Source organism: Cibotium barometz, chromosome 56 (assembly GCF_041138505.1).
Source record: "Cibotium barometz isolate CiBa-2024 chromosome 56, ASM4113850v1, whole genome shotgun sequence".
NCBI lineage: Eukaryota > Viridiplantae > Streptophyta > Polypodiopsida > Cyatheales > Cibotiaceae > Cibotium > Cibotium barometz.
Genome location: NC_141101.1, coordinates 39,557,966 through 39,580,431, shown reverse-complemented (window position 1 = coordinate 39,580,431; position 22,466 = coordinate 39,557,966). Strand labels below are relative to the sequence as shown.

Here is a 22,466-nt window from a genome sequence, read left to right as displayed (position 1 = left end):
GACGAGTGGTAGGATTTTTAAAATTTTAATGTTTTTTAAATTATATATATATATATTGAGTTTATTTATTTTTTATGAGATTTTTTTAAAATTGATTAACTAATTTTTATAATCAATTAATTAATTATTTAAGACTTTAAAAATTAATCACTTATTAAATTTATTATTATTATTATTAGTTTTTCAATCAATAAATTAACAAAATTAGTTAGTTGATCAATAAACTTTGAGTTAATTAATAAATAATAATACATTAATTAATTAAAATTAGAGTTAATTAATTAATTTAAAAATATTAATAAATTAATATACTTATTATATGTATAGTTTATTTTTTTAAATTATTTTAATTAAATAATTAATTAAATTTTATGATTTAATTAATCTATTTTTTATTTTATTAAATTAATTAAATAAAATTAATTAATCAATTGATAATTTCTATTTTTAAAAATTTTAATGAATTAATTAAATAAAAATATTTAATTAATTTATGTATTTTATACTCGAAGAACAAGGGCAAAACAGAGGAAAATAGAGAATGTAAATCCATTTCAATCACATGGAAAAGAACCAGAAACATCTAGAAATGCCACTAATAGCATGTGGATGGGCATAACAGAAGGAGTAATACCAACTCTAGAGCCCATCAATGAGGAATCAAGGCTGGATGAGGGCTTTGAGATGCAAAATAAGGAGGACAATTTACCTAGGGTACTTGTAGAAGGTGAGAATCACCTCTATACTAGAGAGAAGATATACAAGAAATGATCAATGATCCTACATTTTTGCAGGGCATGGAGCTCTTAATCCAACAAAGGCGGCAGGCTAAAGCCGCTAATAATGAGCCAAGCAATGAGGAGTTGGCTGGACCTAGCCATAGACCCAAAGTACATAGAAGAACCAATGCAGGAAGAGGAAGAGGTCTGGGTAGGGGGAGTAGCTCTTCGAAGGCCAATTGTGGATCCAAATGTAGATCTGAACGCCGTGACAAAGGTGGATCTGCTAAATATGGCTGCAAAAATGGGTCGAGGTATGGTTAGGGAACTAGGCACTACCCTGGAATCCAGACCATCCCGAATGAAGCCACATATTATTTCCAAGCTTGTGCAAAAGTTCTCAGGTGATGGGGACCCGATCCAACATATAGAGGTCTTTGAGTCAACTTGTGAAACCTATGGGCCAGTGAGTGATGTAACCATGATCCATGCTTTTTCACTGACCCTAGAAGGAAAGGCTTACCAATGGTATCAAACCCTAGAGCCAGAGGATACAGTTAACTTCACTAGGCTTAAAAATGTGTCCATACCAAGCTTTTCTCGAAGTGGAGTCCTGTGGCTCAGCTTCACAATATCAAGCAGAAAGAAAATGAGTCCATGCAAGATTATGTGTCGACTCAAGCACTTGAGTTCAAGATGTAAGTTAAGGGAGAGGCTAACTGATGATTAGTTATTGCACTACTTCCGGAGAGGAGTCCGAGGTCATAAAATGCATGATTATCTAGTGTTAGCCCAACCGGATACTTTATATGTGTGTTGTAAGGTGGCAATAGACTATGAGGACAATATGCTTGAATTGCCACACAACCCGAAGATGTGAAGACAACTTCAATAGAGCGGCAACATCGCGGGTCTCAAGTCACCAGGGCGACATAGGAACCCAGAATAAACAAGTTGGAAATATGATAGTGGAAGAGCTCAGCAATGCCATCCTAGAGAAAATGGTCAAGGATGGGAGAGAAGCATCAAGGCATGCTCATCTCTATCCTCCTCGGAGAGATCTGATTTGGTGTTCTATTTGTAGACAAAATCACACAACCATTGAAAGTCCTTAATTAAGATAAGGAAGTTACTTTATTGTGCTCATTGTGTGAGGTTGGGTAACCATGACATTGCCATGTGCCGATATCCAAGATCCCAGCCCTTAGCACAACTACCAGCACCAAGAGTGGTGCTAGCCTTGCCACCACCCCCAGTGCAAACCACTGCGGGGCTGCAGGGCACCCAAACCCATCCTACTTATCAAGAGGGATGTTTTGGATACATGACATGTTGGTTGTCTGTTAGATACCTGTAACGCCGCTATACGGGCGTTACCACAAGAGGGGACGGCCTCTGGCACCCAGCCATAGAGGAAGAATGAGGATTGCCCCTCATCCCCTAGGCTATATAGTGTGTGGCCTGCCATCCACACTAGCCTGGCCGCCCATGACTCCGCACGGGCGTCCTCTCCCACTAAACCCCGGACATGGCCATCCGGTCTACCGTCGGTCACAGGCATTACAGCCTACGTGACATTACCCCCCCTTAAGAAGAGTTTTCGTCCTCGAAAACAAACTGGGGAAACCTTTTGGAAATTGCACTACGGCATTGCCAAGTAGCTACCTCCTCATCCCTATCTGTCCATTTAACAAGTACCTCCTGGTACACTCTATGTCGGGTTTGTCTATCAAGATACTGTAGAATCTTTTTAGGTTCATGTGGTATCTTTGGTGGCTCTATCAAGTCTACCAAAATCTCTGGAGAAACTGCGTTCTCTAACCTGTGAACTGATTTCTTCAGTTTACTGACATGGAAGATAGGATGGACTTGAGAACTCTCCGGTAACTCAAGTTTATATGCTACATCCCCAATCTTCTTAAGGATTTTAAAAGGACCACAGTATCTCGGAGAAAGTTTATTACACTTTCCCGTTTTCATGGTTTCTGATTGCGCAGGAACCTTGAGGAATACAAAGTCACCTTCTGCAAAGGTCACCTTTCTTCGTCCTTTATCCACATAAGTTTTAGCGCAATCCTGAGCGCTACGAATGCTCTCACGTGCGGCTCTGAGCATATCATTCATATCTTCAAGGAAATCCTTGACAGATTGAATCTTCTCCTTTTCTAAGCCTACAGCCATCGGAGATCTCGTCTGGAATCCATACATTAACATGAATTGTGTAAATCCAGTCGCTGAGTGTTTGGAGCTGTTATAGGCAATTTCCAATAAGGGCAAGTACTCTTCCCAATTAGATTGCTTCTTACTAGCATAAGAACGTAACATATCCTCTAGAATTTGGTTAACTCTTTCAGTTTGACCATCAGACTCCGGATGATCTGCCGTACTCATACTCAGAGTAGTATCCAGCTTTTTGAAGACTTTCCTCCAAAAATGAATGTTGAACTTTCTATCTCTATCCGACACTATATCTGCGGGCAGGCCATATAGCTTGTAGAGATGTTCAATAAAGAGTTTTGCCAACTCTGGCATTTTTACAGTTTTCTTCGTGGCAATAAACTTTGCCATTTTAGTTAACCTGTCCACTACCACCCACACCGAGTCATTCCCTCGACTCATCTTGGGTAAACCGGTAATGAAATCCATGGAAATGCTTTCCCATTTCCCTTGAGGAATCTCCAGCGGATGGAGTAGTCCTCCAACCTTAAGACGTTCATGTTTATTGACCTGGCACTTACTGCATTTCAGCACATAAGTCTGGACGTCCTTAAACAAACTAGGCCAATAAAACTGTCTTTTTACTAGTGCATAGGTCTTCTGAATCCCAAGATGACCCGCACTTGGACTATCATGACTTTCTTTAAGAATTTGGACCCGAAAGTCACCAATAGTTGGTACACATATTCTACCCTTGTAGAGTAAGTACCCGTCGTCAATGGAGTAATTAGCATATTTCTCCCCCCGACGAAGTTTATCACTCCCCTTTGAAGCCGTGGCAGTCAAAGGTGATGAAGGGCCTACGTCAGAACTCTCCGGCTCCAAACTATACCCAGAAGACACGGCTAGTCTCTCCGGACTAACTCTCGCTTCCCTTCTCGTTGCACCTTCGGCCAGTCTCTCCGGACTAGCAATACGTGCCAACGAGGGAGGTGGTCGTGTCTGTGAAGAAGTGCGTACGCGTACAACGCGCCAGACCTCTGTTAAAGATGGATCATGCTCACATAAACCACGTAGTGACTCCAAGAAATAATTCTTGAAGACTGTGAAACTAAGTTCATTAATCTATGGCATGCGACTAAGTGCATCAACCACCACGTTATACTTACCTTTCTGGTAACGTATCTGAAGGTCAAACTCCTGTAGAATCTCCGCCCACCGAGCTTTTCTACCCTTCAGTTCATTTTGACTTGAAAGCCATTTCAGACTTTCATGGTCCGTCCGGACCTCAAAAGTAGCACCATATAAATAGTGTCTCCACTTTTTCAGTGCATGAACTATCGCTAGTAACTCTTGCTCGTAAGCCGAGTAGTTACGCTGCGCACGATCTAACTTTTTACTCTCAAATGCAATTGGACGTCCCCTTTGCATAAGTATGGCCCCAATGGCCTCATTACTAGCGTTTGTTTCCAACACAAACGGCTCATTTGGATCCACAATAGTCAAAACAGGTGCAGCTGTTACGGTCACCTTAAGCTTATCAAAGCTTTTCTGTTGGGCTTCCCCCCAACTAATGTTTTTTTGTTTTTGACCGTATAACTAGTCAGTCAACGGGACTGCGATCTTCGCGTAGTCCTTCACATACTATCGGTAGAACCCCGACATGCCAAGAAAAATCTGCAGTTCCTCGAGATTCTTCGGCGCTGGCCATTTAAGAATAGCCTCTACTTTTTTTGGTTCCATCCGCATACCATCGGCGGATATAATATGGCCAAGGTAGTGAATTTCTGTTTCAAAAAATTCACATTTGCTTCTCTTTGCAAATAGTTTGTGCTTTCGCAACAACTCGAACACCAGACGCAAATGCTCTATATGTTCTTTCTGTGTCTTACTGTACACAAGAATATCATCTAGGAAAACTACTACGAATTTTCCTAGATATGGACGTAAAATACTGTCCATCCGTGTCATAAACGTCGCTGGAGCATTGGTTAGCCCAAATGGCATAACCAAAAACTCAAAATGCCCGAAACGGGTCCTAAATGCTGTCTTCGCAACATCTTCTTGTTTAATTCTAACCTGATGATACCCAGATCTCGGGTCTATTTTTGTAAAGTATCTTGATCCATAGAGTTAATCAAACAACTCATCCATGCGTGGCATTGGATACTTGTTCTTAATCATTATCTGATTAAGAGCCCTATAGTCTATGCACATCCGCATAGATCCGTCTTTCTTCTTTACCAGAAGAATACGCGATGCCCACGGACTTAAACTAGGCCGAATAAAGCCTTTGTTCAAATATTCCGTCAATTGTTTTTCCACCTCCTGTGCCTCAGAGTGGCTTAATCTATAAGCAGGTTTGCTTATAGGTTTTGATCCTGGCATAACTTCGATGCCATGGTCTACTTCTCTAGATGGTGGTAAACCATCTGGTAAATCATCAGGAAAAACATCCTGAAATTCCTCTAATAAATTCATTAAAGTATCTACGTACTTTTTCTTTAATGTCTCATTCACCTTGGATTTTTTCTTGTTTGAATCACATGCATGCCAAACAGGGTTTTCAAACAGTGGGTCTCGTCCAAGGTTATTTTGTTTTTCTTGTTTGTCTACGCAAACATCATTTATCGTTTCATCTACGGAAACAGAATTCAATAGAGGGTAACAAGCATATACCTCTGCTATCTGGTCTCTGCGGACCGCTGTACACAGCTCCATGGAGGAAATAAGTGGTGTGGCAAGGACAGTACGGTCGCCCTGCAGGGTAATGACTCTACCTCTGTGCGTATTATGTAAGTAATTCCGAGCTAGACTAGGGCCCAAGCCATACAGCCACTCCCTGCCTAGATATACGTCTGCTCTGGCTAAGTGCATGACCTGAAAGTCAAGCGGAGCCTCATAGTCCTGCATAGATAATGGGACCCCCAATACTACAGTATTCCATACCGTTTTGTCATATCCGTTGGCTAGGCCAACAGTATATTCATGATCACTCCGGGTCTCAGTCAACCCCAACTTCTTGACTAACGAGTAGTTTAAGAAGTTGTGGCTAGCTCCATCATCAATAAAAACTGTGACTCTACGGCCACCTATGGTGCCATACATGCGCACCATGTCATGTGGACCTACAGTAGGCTGCCACATCGCGGGTGTCACTGAACAAGCGTGATGCTCATCACAATGACACATTGTCACCTCTCTGAACTCTGCAAAACTGAGAGGGAGTCTCCACTGTATGCAACTGCCTAGAAGATTTACCATCTTTTTTCGGCTCGTTTGCCACTCGTGCTGGCTTTAGGCTTTGGACACTCAGCCTTCGTGTGCCCTACTTCATTGCAATTAAAGCAGCGATTTTCCTTTCGCGCTTTAATATACTGCTCTTTCTTTTGGATTTCGGTGTCTCTTTTTTTCCTGGATGGTCACGGTTTTTTAGACCAATGACCACCCTGTCCTTCTTGGTCCGTCCTATCCCCTTGTTTCTCACTGCGGAACCCTTTTCTTTTAAGGCCTGACCTCCTCTTTTCACTACTCTCGGCCCTGCTAGAACCACCACGCGCACTACGGCGCTTGATGTCATCAAATATCTGTGCATAACTCAAGGTAATCATCTTTAAGGCCTCTCTTAAAGCCTCGCAATGTCTCGAATGCATCGATTCCCTTTAGCTTGAGTACTATCTCCCTATAGTTTGAGATGTACTGAGTTATGGATTTGTTCTCCATCGAGCACTTGTCCCATAACTCCCAGCTTGTCTCTGTCTCATTAACAGGCAAAAATTCTTTTCAAAACATCGTTTCAAATTTCATCCAAGTGGCAGGGCGAGTTGTCAAGCTCATCCACCACTTGTACGCTTTGCCGGTTAATGAGAGACTAGCCTCTACGGGCTGTATACGGCTAGGCTGCTGTCGCAGCGCGTGCAAATCTGACTACTTCGCTAGAAACATATTGACTGAGTCCTTGTTTCTCTCCTTTTCCTTGCCACCAAAACTAGGCAGCTTTAAGTCTTTTAACAACGACGAAGCTGTCGCTACTACGGACGGTCCCGTAGACGCATCGGCCTGTACTCCTGCAATTACTGGCGAGGCTACGCTCACCCGTGCCGCAGGATCTCGACTACCACGAGGAGTCGGAGTACTAGCCGAGGCGGCTGCTGTCAGTGCATCTAACCGTGTGGAGATGCTCTGTAGCATCGTGACTAAATCAGCCTGGACTTTACCCATAGTGTTCAATTTGGCATTAAGATATTTAAACAGTCCACTAGAGAGCTCCGTCTCACTGTCACGACATCAGCAGGGTCCAAAAGGTCATAATCGTCGTCGTCATAATCCAAGAGGTCCTCCTCGGTCCCCTCGGCGACGTCGGTGTTCATGTCCTCTGGCTCGTCGGCCAGAAAGGGGTCATCTACCAATGCGGCCGCTGCGGGCTCGCTGGGTCCTAAGGAGGGGTCAATAGACGAGGAGGGTGCTGGCGGATCACGCGTGATCAACGAGCGCACTCCGGACCGAACAATGGTCGGGCGTGTACGGCCTGACAATTCGGTCGGGGTCAAACCCGTGACCAAGGACAAGAGACTGGAAAAACCTAGAGAAGTAGAAGGCGGTGGGGACACACTACGCCTAGCAGACATCTTTAATTCTTACAAAAAAAACAATGCGAGAACTCGAAAATTACTAAAAAAAACGCTAATAAAAATGAGCAGTGGTGGAGAGAGAATAATAGTCACCCCCCTTTACGGTTGCCTGTCGATTTGTGTTGCGCTGCAAGCCTCTACAAGGACGCTTCCGAGATGCTCCGATCCACGAGAAAAATATAATGCCTGCAACTCATAACAAAATTTAAGATGATCGAGAGGCTGTGCCTTGCCATGATTATTTCTTGCGGGGATTATCCCTCCTCCCCAGCCTAGAGAGAGGATTTGTTTGAATTGAGTTCATTTTTAATTTCATTAAAAATAAATAATGAAATATGTATTAATATATATATATATATATATGTATTAATATATATATATATATATATATATATATATATATTTTTTTTTTCTTTTTTTTCTTCTCTTCCAAAAATCTCTTGGCCGCCTCCCTCCACACACTCCCTTGTGGAGATAAGGGTGAGAAAATGAATGGTTGAAAACCATCGAGTGGGCTCCGGTCCCCCGGTCACGCGCGGACTCTCACGATCCCATCGAACCATGCTCTGATACCAGTGTTAGATACCCGTAACGCCGCTACGGGCGTTACCACAAGAGGGGACGGCCTCTGGCTCACCACCCACAACCATAGAGGAAGAATGAGGATTGCCCCTCATCCCCCAGGCTATATAGTGTGTGGCCTGCCGTCCACACTAGCTTGGTCGCCCATGACTCCGCACGAGTGTCCTCTCCCACCACTGAACCCCGGACATGGCCATCTGGTCTGCCGCCCCGTCGGTCACAGGCATTACAGCCTACGTGACATTGTCCCACCTGTTCTACCACCACAACCTCCACAGACTAAAATCAACCAAGTGTTGATTGAGGAGCCCTTGGATGAGGGTGAAGTCATGCATGAGGTAGAAATCAATAACGATTACTATGAGGAGGCTGCAGAGATCACACCAGAGTTTTATGTCTTATAGAATAATATGCAAGTGCCAGTGTTCTAAACCATGGTACAATGGAGAGGTAAAGACATAAACTCAACTATGAGAAGGGGGCCACTATAGTGTTTTGGTTGTGGTGGACCTCATCGAATAGTGGAGTGCCCCAATAATAATGTGGCTAATGTGAGCCACGCCCAGCCCTTGGCAACATTGACCAACGACATGCCAACACTCTCCTATGTTCAGTGTGGAGTCGATCATTTGATCAAAGACTTTCCATATTGCGCTAGTGGTTTGGTTTCCACTTCTAACCATGCCACTATCAGAACTATAAGTGTGTAGCTTCGGAATATCACACCCTTGAATGTCCTAACACAAGCACAAGAAAAACAAGTGGGCAAGGGGAAAAACCCAGTAGATGTCACAACTTCTAAAACTGGGATAAGAAGAAGAGTAAAGAAAGTGGGCAAGGGTGATACCATGGTCACAGTTCAAGGTGGGTCCGAAGAAGATACCATTGACACACCGAATCCACCCAATCAAGGGAAGTGGATGACCAAGTGCCGAAATAGGATGGGCACAACCAAGAAACTACAAGAGAGAGACCAGCAACTCCTAAAGGGATTAGGGAATACCCAAACGCTAATGATATGAGGACATAAGGAATCTTGAGGAAGCTAAGGCTCTAATTGAGGAGTGTCACCTTCATGAGGGAAGCCAAATTGGTGCATGATTGGGCGTTAGACCAAGTGTATGTTCAAAAGGATTTACAGATTCTAAAGATTAATCTACAAACATGGAACGCACATCCCATGGAAGGGCAATTGTTTGGAAATGATTCAGTCACACCACCGAATGAACCACGTCCCTACAAGTCTGCCAACCCATGGAGAATGCACAGGACAAGGAAGACACCACAATGTACGCATCTCTTCCACCCCCGGATTTCAGTGAAAATTGGATGCATATGCTTGCTACTATAGATGGAGGCCAAAATAATGGCTTTTTAATGCTTTTATGATATTTATTTCATAGAGAAATTATGAATCAATCCATAATTGGATAATGATCCAATTAGTGGTCATCATAATCATATTAATAATATTAAACTTTATTCTTTCAATTAAATTGAGAATTATTGGTAATAGCAACGGAGCTATGGCAAAATTTCTGTAAAATAAACACATAAAACATTTTCATTCATAATATGAAAAGAGGACTTCCTACCATATTCTAGGAATTATCATCCTAGATTAATTGAATGATTCTCATTGTAATCATGGAGAAATTGATTTTTATGTTTATGCATAATTAGTAAATTAGAAAAAAGAGAAATTTCTAGTAATTTATTTTTATGTTAAAAGAGTAATCCCCATGAGATTGGAAATCCATGTATTCCAATGATTTAGAGAAAAAAATTAGAATGCTAAAATAATGTATGTAATATGAAAGATTTTAGTTAAATTTATCTTTTTGTATAGATAAATTTTTATGATGAAAGAGGAATTTTCACCATATTGAAATTCAAATATTTAAATAAGGAAAGTATAATTCCTAGTGCAAAGGAATTAATGAAGATTTTTATTTAATTTTTAAGAGAAAATATAGTTAAATTTATCTTTTTGTATAGATAAATTTTTATGATGAAAGAGGAATTCCCACCATATTGGAATCCAATTAATTAAATGAAGAAAGTGTAATTCGTAGTGCAAAGAAATTAATGGAGATTTTTATTTAAATTTTAAGAGAAAAATTTAGTTAAATTTATCTTTTTGCATAGATAAGTTTAAATGATAAAAGAGGAATTCCCACTATATTGGAATTCAAATGTTTAGATGAGAAAAGTGAAATTTTTAGCTTAAAGAAATTAATGGTTATTTTTATGTAATTTTAAAAAGAATTTTAATAGATTTAATTTATGAAAAAGAGGAATTCCCATGATAATTGGATTGCACTCATTGAAATGAGAAAAAGAAGGATTTCAAGTTTATTCAAAAAATAGATATTGATATTTTAGTTAAAAGATGAATTTCCATGATATTTGAGAAAAGATGGATTTGATTTTAATGTCAAAAGATGAATTTCCATCATAATTCTACCTAATGAATTAAGGTTGAGAATTTATGTGGAAAAAAGAATATCTTGGATATTTGAATTGGTAAAATCACTAAATAGATATTTACCCAAAAAATAGATGTTTAATTGAAAGGAATCCTGGTAGAACTAAACTGACTGAATTTAGTTAGACTACGTGAGGTCGGACAGTAAACCTAATTGTCCTTCTCTCGAATTGAATCAAACAAAAACTTTGTGACTAATTCCAGTTACTAATTCCAAAGAATAGACTACTGGAACTACTCTAGTTTTCCCTGACCAATCTCACCAAGAATGTAGTTGGATAAATGGATAAAATAATCGAGTAGATTACCCTCATGAGAGATCAAGGATCCTCATTATGAAACTAGGAATTATTGGAAAGAGGATCTTTGGAACCGATCTCAAACTGGAATCTCACTTGCATTGGAAACTCTGTTTTTCATTTAAAGGACTGTTTTACGCCAGAATGCTAGAGGAAGCATTTGGCTTATATTTTTCTAAGAGGAGGTTCGTTGGAACAGCTCGTGGGGAGTCGTCAAGGGACGTCGCCCATGGTAAAGCCTGCCAACATCTTGACCAGCCTTAGTACGGTTAAAATGGTGCGCTTCCGGTACGATGGGTGAGAACCGACGAAGCGATCCCTGAGTGAAGTGCTAGGACACCTACTAAGGAGGATCCTAGAGGGTTTTGACCAGGCGATGCACAGACTCGCGGTTGCTAGGACACCCAACGTCGAGGAAGATATCTGATAGACAAAAAGGAAAGGTTTTGGGAATAAAAATTTGATACTGGATCTCGTTGGTTGGCTAGTTGGTCTTCAACGGAGAGTTCAGAGGATGCATTTTTGTAATACGATGGACTTGGAATTTTAAAAATGATGATCAGAAATATTATGATTTTATTCAAGGATTGTCTTAAAGCCAGTCGAATCTGTTATAAATGGCAATTTCATATTGGGTGTGTACGTGGCCTATTTGATATTTGCATGAATTGCCGGATAGGGGACCTGGGAACTCTTTTCCTCGGTACCCGGGCAAAAACCCAATCAAATCTTTATAAAGAAATCCCACCAATTCAGTGGTCGGGTGGTTGGCTAACCCATGGGCCGGATGGGGTTAGGCTGGATCAGAGGATTCATGAGAAACAACTAGATACGATTAGTTACGTTATTTAGTTTTAAATCTTGAGAAGACCTTGTTCTGTGGGGGGGATCATCGGCTGTGCCTCGTAAATGAGAAAAAAGTGGTGATTCCATAGACCAAGTGCAAGTCTCTTCTTGATCTGACCATGTGACTTCAGGTTTGGTCAGATCAGTTTATCTAGTTAAGACTTGACTCGTTAGAGGAATTTCCTCGTTATCCCAATTGGCAGAATCGCCCATGCCTTCCGGGCGAGGGGAGTCTTCCGGGCCCGGTCTCGGAGGGGGGCCGCCCGGGCTAGCCTCTCGTCCCAGACATCCGCGGGCAAGGCCCCAAGTGTGCAAGACCCCTGCCCCGCACGGGAGGCCGACGCCGCCTCCGCCTCCCTGGCAGGAGCCCCAAAGCAGACGGGTGGGTGGGGACCTCACAGCTGGTATCAGAGCATTGTTGAAAGCTAATAAGTATAAACAAATTCTTATCAGAAATTGATAATAAAAACTCAGAAAAGGCATTTTTCATAATGTATTTTCATTCCGTAAGCCTCTTTAATGAAGAATTTTTCATCAAAGAAATTGTTTTTATAGATGGAAGTTCCCTATTTATCTGGTATTCCCGACCTCACCCAGTCTCAAAATATGACTGCGTTCGCCTTTGAGCATCTCATCTCTTCCGCTTCAACTCGAACAAGCCAAGCAAGACTCGCATGCCATTTCGAGGATTTATATTTTCCTGACCCAGCGGAGAGACGACAGCAAAAGTGGTTTGTAGGGCAGTATGTCCACGCCTCTTGCGACCGACGTGCAATGCTGAGGCAGAACCTCTCATTGGCAATGATTCTGTTAAAGCTGAAAATGGTACATGGTGTCATTCTATATCATTCAATTCCTCGAAATTTCAGACTTTTATGCCAAGTCTACAAACTCCTTAGTTGCTTTATTCCTAAGAAGATAATAGCTCCCTATCAGTAAGTGAACATTTGTATCAAGGCATGGCTATGGCCCAGTACCGTCGTCTTATGCGTCTCCCGAGGAGATTTTGAATTCTGGAGTCGAGTTGCTCTATGTACATATTGCAACTTTTATATAAATAAAGAAATGTTTTGTGGAGAAAAATTCCCTGTTGTATAAGTGATTGTTTATGGACGAACTGATAAAGAAAAATCTGTTATTGGACATATGTCATAGATCTCCAATAAGATGATTGTCTTGTTTAAGAAATTGTTTTCCAAACCTCTTAAGTCTTAGGATCTCATGGACGATATTAAAATAAAAATTTAATAATATATAATTTTTGGCAGAATCATGAGACAAGAAAACCGAGACAAGGAAACCGTGGCCGTTAGACAAACCCTCTCTCTGAAGATGATGAGCTTGATCGTGATGTTCGCAAGGCTCTTCATAGGACTCAGCCAAGACCCTTCAAAGGAGAAGAGGAGAACCTGGGCGAGGCTGTGGAGAAATGGGTGGAAGCCATGGAGGAATATTTTAACGTCAGAGGCTACAATGAGCGGAGCAAAATGGCTCTTGCCAGGCTGAAAATAGTGGAAACAGCCAGGGTAGCATGGAGGAACCACTGTGACACCAACCGTCTGGACAGAAATACTCAGTCCTGGGACAACCTTAAAACCTATTTGAGAAAGAGATTTTGTCTCCCTAGATTTTTGAAAATCAAAATGAACGAATTCTTAGAGCTAAAGCAGGGGAGCAAAACCATCGAGGAATACGACCAAGCCTTTGCTCTTCTACTCAAATATTCACCACCTCTAGACGAAGAGCAACTCATGGCCAGGTTCATTCGGGGAATGAACGAACCCTTGGACACACTGGTCAAAAATGCCAAGCCAGTGTCCATGGCTGAAGCTGTCAGAATGACGAAGGACTTTGCCAAAGCTTTCATCGTAAAAGTCCCGCCAAAGCCAGCTCCCTTGTCCTTTAAGAGATTTCAGACACCGAGAAGTTCTTCCAACTTTCCACCTCCAAAGACACACCAAGGTCCTAACCAGAATGTGGAGACGGGAAGCTTCAGAAATGAAGGAAGACCTTTCCCCCGAAGTACATTCTCAGGAACTCCGGCTCTCTCCAGAATGCAAAGGGAAGACCTTCGAAGCGAGAACAGATGCTTCGGATGTCAAGGACTTGGGCACCAGCTCAAGGATTACCCATCTCCTTCTGTGGGCCAAGGAAGCCAGGGTCCCAGAGTACCGAGACAGACTCCTTTTTATCAGTCCAATCAGGGTCCCCAGTGCCAGAATCAGGGTAACCCAAGAAGAGTGTCAGCTTAGCCTACAGCCTCCATGCAAAGCAGTCTCTGAACTCCCTCCTAGAATTGGAATAACCAAAGAGAGAGAGTTCCACCTTAGACTGCAACAGCCAGAGCAGTCACCATAGTTGAGGAAGTGGAGGAAGAGAAAGGATAGATCTATGCAGCAGTTGAGCATCAGGGGAATAACCGTCACTTCTCAGTCCTCCAGACTCCAGCAGAGTACCAAGGTAATAAATTCAAGCTTTTGATTGATTCAGGCAGTACTCATTCTTTTATTTCCCCAGGATGTCTGCGTAAATTAGTTCTAAATCAAAAATCAGGGAAACCTATGCAAGTGGAATTAGCCAGTGGGAAGATTCTTTACACTCACCTTGAGACTGACCTTATTCAGTTTAGCTTAGATGGGAACGTAACAGAGTGCCAGTTCCAGAGTCCTAACCCTGAGAATATATGATGGAATCCTTGGAATGGATTGGTTCCAAAAGAATCAGGCTGACATTCATTGTCACAAAGGAACCATCTCTTTCCTAGACCTTCACGGGAATAAAGTTCAAGGAATTGGAATTTTCGGATCCCCAGTGCTGCAATTAGTCAAGGCTTCTAAATTATTAAAAGGGATCAAAAAAAGGCAAGCTGTGTATGTTGTTAAAATGAATCTAGTAGACATAAAATGTAAAGCTAAAGAACCAGAGTGGTTAAGTGAGTATGTAGATGTATTTCCTGAAGAGCTGACTGAGATGCCTCCATCTCGTGAAGTAGATCATGAGATCGAATTAACCCCCAGAGCTCAACCAGTAGCCCAGCGTGCATAGCGTGCATACAAAATGCTAGTCCTCCCTGAAGCCATAGAGCTTAAGGAACAGTTAAGACAACTGTTAGAGCAAGGATTCGTCAGACCCAGTGTCTCACCCTAGGGTACGCCCGTTCTTTTTCAAAAGAAGAAAGATGGAATATTAAGACTCTGTATTGACTATAGAGGATTGAATCAATTAACAATTAAGAATAAGTATCCTATTCCTAGGATTGATGAACTTCTGGATCGGTTAAGTGGTACCCAAATGTTTACAAAGATAGATCTCAAATCTAGGTACTACTAGATTAGAATCAAGGAGCAAGAAATCCCAAAGACAGTATTCAATACTCGCTATGGGCATTATGAGTTCATAGTCATGCCGTTTGGATTGATTACATGTATGATTTAAGCTTGCATACAACATGAATGAGCCACACGCGCACACACACACACACACACACACACACCAGGCCTATCCTACATAGGAAATGGCAAGAATGGGTATATCTGTGCATGCTTTGCTTTGATGCACAGATAGCAAAAGTCTTGCATGTTATCCAACCCTTCACCCTTCAATCAAGAACATTGCTCTGTTAAGTTCCATACAAAGCAAGAACATCAACCTAAGAAACATTTGGGTTGAGTGAAGGCGTGTTGCAAAAGCGTGTATCATGATAAATTATTTTAGTGATTCTGCATTGAAGCCCAAGAGCATGTGGTTGTAACACAAACTCTAATGTCTTGCAAGGCACCTTACAAGGCACAGCACAAAGGCAAGCCTTCATCACCAACCTATGCAAATCAACGAGACATGGGGACATCATACAAGAAGCAACTGAAAGCTTCTCCACAAACATAATTAAGAAAATAAAGGTCATCACATATGGAGGCAGATCTGTAAATGCAACCTTGTAGTGAGAAGGTTTGTCCATATAAGTGTCCCCATGGCAAGACCCCACAGAGGACACGATTGAGTATTGTGGAAACAACATTTGGCATAGATGTATTACACCATGATTGCATGAGAAGGTACGATAGTCCATACACACATGGTAGCCATGGCATGGATTGTGGTGAGAACGTTCATCCATATGACAGCCACCCCATACAAGACCACCATACCAGCCAGACGTGCAGATGATACCATTGGACGTCCATATATCAACGTTAAGTTCAGGTTATTTCCCAAAAAAAAAAAAACCAAAGTGCCACCTTGACTCAATGACAGTCCACTCACAAAGCCAGATCATCAACTTTATCATGCCTATCCCACCCTCAACAAATCACTGCTGTATGAGCTATGTGCTGCACAAAAACAGATGCAATTATGATTTACCCTCGGGAAATAACTGTTGCATGTGGTATGTGCTACACTTAATAAATCAAATGCTCAGTTGCAATTAACATAATTACAAATGGGTATGAATGATAAACTTCGAACAAATATGTAACCCAGCATTGTATCGAGGCAACAACTAACAATGTGAGACTTGACTCACAAGGCTTCAAACCGTCAACTCCATCATGCATAGCATAGACTACATGCTATAGGTACCCACTCATGTAATCAGATGTTAAGGGACTCCTCCCAAGGATCACCTAATACACAAGCATAAACAAGATTGGAGAAATCAAATAACTTGGACAAAGATTTCAAAAAGATCTATGTATCCTCTAATATGACACAGAAATCTGCACAAAAAGAAAAGCTAAGGCTAAGCAAGCTAGCTAGATTTCTTCTCACCAAAAAACAAGAATAAAACCATAAGCTATTACTGTGGAAGCTGGTTTGACAAGTCACAGAGTGTATGCAGCACATCAAAATATTAAAACAGCCCAAGAGTTCAGATGCAAACCTACTTAACATTTGACAGATTATTTCACCTATCTGTAACAGACATCATGTTAGCCACTTATACTTGCCAAGTCTTCAAAACCAAAAACACGAACTTGTGATGGTTTTACATCAGGAGGTCCAACGAAACACTCACAGCTCTGCTCTGCAGCACTATCTAGAAAAATATGAGAGGTTAGCTTGCACTTACATCAAGGTTGCATTTCCATGCCCATGGTTCCTAAGGAATTGCCAATCTTGCAGGCTCCCCATTTCCAGAAAAGAAGCATTCCAACAACTCTATTTAAATCTTCTAAATCCTCTTTTTGCCCCTCTTCCAGCGTCTTTACCTTGCATCATACTTCTGTTCTGAAAATTTGAGAAACCTGCACCCTTGTAACCATGTGGAGCATTACCCCTTGAATTGGTCTCTTGCCAATGTGATCCTTCATTGGCTCTAGGGGGATGATAGCCACTCCACTCTCTGCCCCTTTGCTGACCACGAAACTCTTCCTTTGACATGGGAGAAACACTTCTCAACCCTTGGCTATGATACCACTCATCTGTACCAGAATTTGAAAACTTCCGTCTCACATTAGGGCCCCTTCCTGTAACATCATAAGCATTTGCACTTTCCGAAAAACCTCGTTTTCTATCCCGTGATGAGCCAGGGGCATTCCATTCATCTGGATCCCCATTTCGGAAAGACCCTCTTCCATAAACATCCTCATCAGACGAACCAGGAAATTCCTCTTGACCCCAGGGCATAACTGCAGATTTATACCTACCATTAGAGCTTCTCCGTGCATCCTTTGGCAGCAACCTAGCCTCGTGCCCACACACTACGAATACCTTTTGTAATGACAGCAAGGCATATGCAATCTCTGCATTTGGTAGGCATGCCACTACATCAAAATTTTCGTCCCGGTCAAGATACCCCACAACCAGCATTCCAACCTCAAGTAGTCCAGTATGAGACAGAGCCCTTTCAAACAATTCATTCAAGGCTCCTCGTAGCAGTTTGTAATTAAACCCTTTGAGGAGACCTTCAATAATTATCAGCGAATCTGGATCAGCTGAAGAGGCTCCTGGACCATTCCAGATTGCAACAGGAGGCAGTGAAGCACCAATAGACATGACACAATCTGGCTTTTTAGCAGGCTCATCACCATATCTCCGAGGCATTTGCGTGAGGTTCCCAGGCTGCTCTCCACCAGAACTTCTTGATCGTGACATCCCCTGGTTAATTCCAGATACTTGTCTTCTGTCTGCATGAAAAGCCCCTTTCTGACGGCGGTTATACCCTGAATCTGAGCGCCCGGAGCGTCTTCCCTGATTGTTTGCCGAATGATACCTTGCTCCAGGGCGGACATACTCAGGCGGTCTCAAAATTATGTATGTGACAGGACTATGTTTACAGACAAAAAGCTGAGTATTCTCAACATATTCATCCATAATCGCATCTGCTATAGCCTCAGAGTTGAATTGGAAGAAAGCATAATCCTTTCCAGGTTGAACAGATATATATTCAAGGTAAGCACGGCAGTTAATTTTCCTTGATATAAGGGGTAAAATGTCATCAAAAACCTTCCTTACAGAGTCTATCTTGAAGTGTTCTTCCCGAGCAGATATCCCAATGAAGAGAGACCGTTGTGGACATATTTCAATTTTATGCCTAGACATCATTGGTGGGGAGTTTACATCACGGCAGATGAACACCTCCTCTCCAATCTCCTTCAAAAGCTGATCATTCTTGGTGCATTTGTATATAAGGGCATCAGCAACAAATTCTGAAGCCAGCTCCACATAGGCATCACAAGATTCAGGAAGAAGATAGACAGACACCACCGGTTTCATGTCAGTCTGCCCATCAGAGCCCCACAGAATCCTGGAGAATATCTCTTCCAAATAATCCTTCTGCCAGCACAGCTTAGGTATGTTACCAACAAAAATCACTCTGGCTGGCTTAAATGGAATGTACTCAATCAGTGGCCTGACAGAGGTGTGAGTCCCATTACAGCCTTCAATGTTGAAGTGACACCCATTGATTCCCCATTCAAACACATCAAGCTGATTGGCAGCCAAAACAATTTGTGCAACTTTGTCTGTGGCCAATTCCAAAAACGCAAAGTCTTTGAGCACCTTGACCACTTGTACCTGACTTAATTCCATGGGGGCAATATCAAATCTTTCAAGAAACGTCTCCATCAAACTCTGCAGGACTTCTCCGATGTCCTCAATGCCATCAGGAATACAACCAACAAAAACTGACCTTTCTTTGACAACCACAGACCGATTGTTCATGTCACCAAGGGCAGGGACTGCAGAGTCACCATCAGATGACCATTTCCAACTCAGCTTTATGGAATCACTGTAGGGAACAATGTGATTAGCTGCAGGACTCCTTTCAACATATTCCTGCTCCTCATCACTGTAGTCATCGTGAGCAAACCCAGCCTTTGCACTGGCAGTAGTGTTAGATGGAGAGGAAGCTTGAAAATCTCTGCTTCTCATTGCCTGCTCGGCCCTTCTGCTGGAGTGCCGCATCTTCCCTGATTGCCCAAAATTAAGGGCAGCATTAGTGACTAAAATAACACGACAATAGAAGAAGCCATACCAGATTTTTCCCCGATAAACAGTTCTCTCTACCTACTGTGTCACACGACACAGATGGGATGCTCAATTGACGTGGTCTTGTGAGCTTGAAGTGACAGGAGTATGAGAGGCCTGTCAAGGGCATCAGATGGCTGCATGTCCATAGCAGTCATCATGGATCATCATTTCATCAGGGGAAAAATGCAAATCAATATAGGTAAATCCCTCAGAAGAAATTCCTGCAGATCTTAACCCATGGAAACATCGGCAAAACAATTGTTAGTCAGTAGCACCTTCGTATATTGGCAAAGCAGTCGGGAAGGCATCCTGCTCTCAAACTTGAGAGCTGCACAGAATGCCTCCCTGAAAGATTTACCTTAAATCACCAAACCATTGACTACGGCAAGACTCTACAGCTAACCCTTCTTTTTGGCTAGACCTTATGTCAGCACTTTCAGATCGTATGTAGCCACAATGCCAACCTTTGCTTCCCTGGGTTTACCTTCTACCGGTTTTCTAGACCCAGATTACTTGGATACAGGTAACAGAAGGCCACAATTGTCCCTTTCATCTGCGTGTTTATGATCCCAAAAGACTTATATCAGCCTTCTAGACTAGAGTCCAGGGTAGATGGTTATAAATTAACGCCCTCACCTTACAGGCTAAGCTCTGCCTCCGAGGGTAAATAACTTTCATAAACTGTCATACCTTTGTAGAGTGAACACTGCCTTTCCTTGGTGAATCATTCAATGCCAAATCTCATAGGCTAAGCTCTGCCTTCCACAGTTAGGATTTTATAATCGATTCTGTCCATATAGCATCAAAAGTAGCATGTAACTATGTACACAGTATTTGTATATTGCACTGTGAACTGACTGCACGTTTCCAATGCATCTGAGGCAAGTGCATACCCACGAGACGTTCTGCTGCAATTGACCTTGTATATCGGAGCCTTCAAGGGGGGCTCCCCCATGCTCTGACTACATATGCTTGCCTGATGTGCTGAAATTTGCGGCAAAGAGAGGAGAGAACTTAGGTGTTAAAAAAAAGGAGCTTACCTCTAGTGTCAGGAGACGCCCGCTACTCCTCTGTTTCAGATGTCTTTCTGATGTGAAGAGAACTCTCCAATTCGCCACTCTAGCTGTTCACCAGTAGGCGGCTACAGCCTGTGGAGAAGCCATTAGGGTTGGGATTAGGGTTTCGGCAGCGTCAGTAAAACCCTACAAAAACCAGCAGGCAGGGAAACGACTGCAAACGAGAGAGGAAGGGCATTTTTGGTAAGACGATAGTTTCTCACGCTCAAACATAGGGTACCCTGGGTATACACGCACCCAAATGTTTTTATGCATTAATTAATTAATAACGTCGAGTAAATTTTGAGTTACACTAAGGTTTCAACTTTGGTTTTCAGTTATACTAAAGTTTAAGCCTTAGCTTGATTGTATGCCTCTTACAATTTTTCAACTTTAGTTTTCAGTTATACTAAAGTTTAAGCCTTTGCTGATTACAATTCTCCAACTTCACTCGCCTTCCGGAACTGGTTGGAGATGCTAAAGCTAATAAGTTTTGCGTGTTGAATTTTTGTTCCCACCTTCCGACACTGGTTGGAGATGTTGCAACCAATAAGTTTTGTATGTTGAATTTTTGTTCCCACCTTCCGACACTGGTTGGAGATGTTGCAACCAATAAGTTTTGCATGTTGAAGTTTTGTTCCCACCTACCGACGACAGTGGTTGGAGATGTTGCAGCTAAAAAGTTTTGGGTGTTGAATTTTGGTTTGCTTTTGAATTTAGAGTTCTTACGCTTTATAGAGAGCTATAAGAGAATGTTATCCAACTATGGTTCCTATTTTTCTTTAGTCTAGATGGCTCAAAATTTGCACAAACAGGGCAGTCGGTACAAAATTTGGCATAGCCGATTACCTAGTTGTCTAAATGGCGAGGTAAAGGGCTTGATATGGAACTTAAGAAGTGGGGAACACAATCCTATGTTCAAATTCAAATCAGCCCAAACCTTTTTGACTGAATTAGGATTTTGTGTACTGCTGAAAAAACTATCAAAATTGCCAAAACCAATTCACCTCACCAAAGCATTCCATTGTCTTTGACACATGTGCATAGGCATCCTTTGATCAATAGGGCAACAAGAAATTGCTCAAGCATGTATCAATCCAATGTTCCCATGCGATTCCATCAAAATTTTGCCATAACTTCCTTTGTTTTTGTAACTAAATCTCAATGGAAAATCAAGTCAAAATCCCATGCAAAGCTTACATATCCATTTGCTCTATTATACTAATGCAATACCACTTGGAGCACATTGAAGCTTACCGATCTCCCGGTCCAAGCTCTTTCATCCCTCTTATCCAAGTTTGATGTCCAAGGGCAAGAGTTTGGGCCAAGTCTTCACCACCATTGTACCTAATCCTCTATCTATCCATACTCACGCATAGATAGATTCAAGAAGACTCTCTCCTTGGCATCTCCACCATAGGCCAAGGTACCCTCACCACATATCTAGCTTTCTACTTATGTAAAGAATCAAATAAAAGCTTAGAAATGGATGAGAGTGTAGATCACTTACAAATGGCACTCATAGATGCATGCCAAATCATCACAACTCATAAGCATAAGCTTTGCAATGTATCCGGTACCAAATCTTTCACCAAATGCTCAAGGAAACACATGAAAGCCATCCATATGAGTCGTAGCATATCCCACATACACCACTATCCATGTAATGTGCCATAATCATTCCCAAATTCACCAAAATGCAATCAATCTTGCCCATGTGAAGCCATTATTGCCAAAAAAAAAAGTGATGTAGACTCAAGTACAAAGCATCATAGGCATGTATGGCTATGGCAAAAAGCCCTTAATGCATCAAGAAACACCATGGAAGCTTCACTATGGTTATTCATGGAAAAGCATTTAGAATCAGCCCATGGGAAAGCCTTTAGATCCAAGAGTTGCGAAGAAGAGGGAGGGGCCATGGGGGGAAGTGGAGGTCAAGTATTGGGAAGGGGAGAGAGAGATAGAGAGGAATAGGGGGAGAGAGAGCCATGTAAGGGAGAAGAAAAATTTAAATAAATAATATAATGCAAAAATATAAAGATATATAATAAATAGGTATATTCTATATATAGAATACAAATATATATATTAAACATATAATAAGTAAGTCTATTAAATGAATATATATAGTAAATCTATACTAATATATTATAATATAATGTTATATATATATATATAAGACACACACACAAATATATATATATATATATATATAT

At 41.7% G+C, this 22,466-nt stretch overlaps 1 protein-coding gene across 1 annotated transcript; it reads right to left on the bottom strand.

Annotated features, from left to right (window-relative positions):
• Positions 1–16,626: 16,626 nt before the first annotated feature.
• Positions 16,627–20,516, bottom strand: LOC147607209 (uncharacterized). The gene is made up of 2 exons (XM_086791370.1): positions 20,236–20,516; positions 16,627–19,134 (listed from the first exon to the last, which is right to left on the bottom strand). Exon 2 carries the CDS (start codon positions 19,127–19,129, stop codon positions 16,883–16,885), a length of 2,247 nt encoding a protein of 748 aa, XP_086647496.1. The 5' UTR covers positions 19,130–19,134; positions 20,236–20,516; the 3' UTR covers positions 16,627–16,882.
• Positions 20,517–22,466: the final 1,950 nt, after the last annotated feature.

Bases quoted from the DNA above. Each gene is read 5' to 3' on its own strand.
- LOC147607209 (XM_086791370.1), bottom strand. From the start codon at position 19,129: ATGCGGCACTCCAGCAGAAGGGCCGAGCAGGCAATGAGAAGCAGAGAT.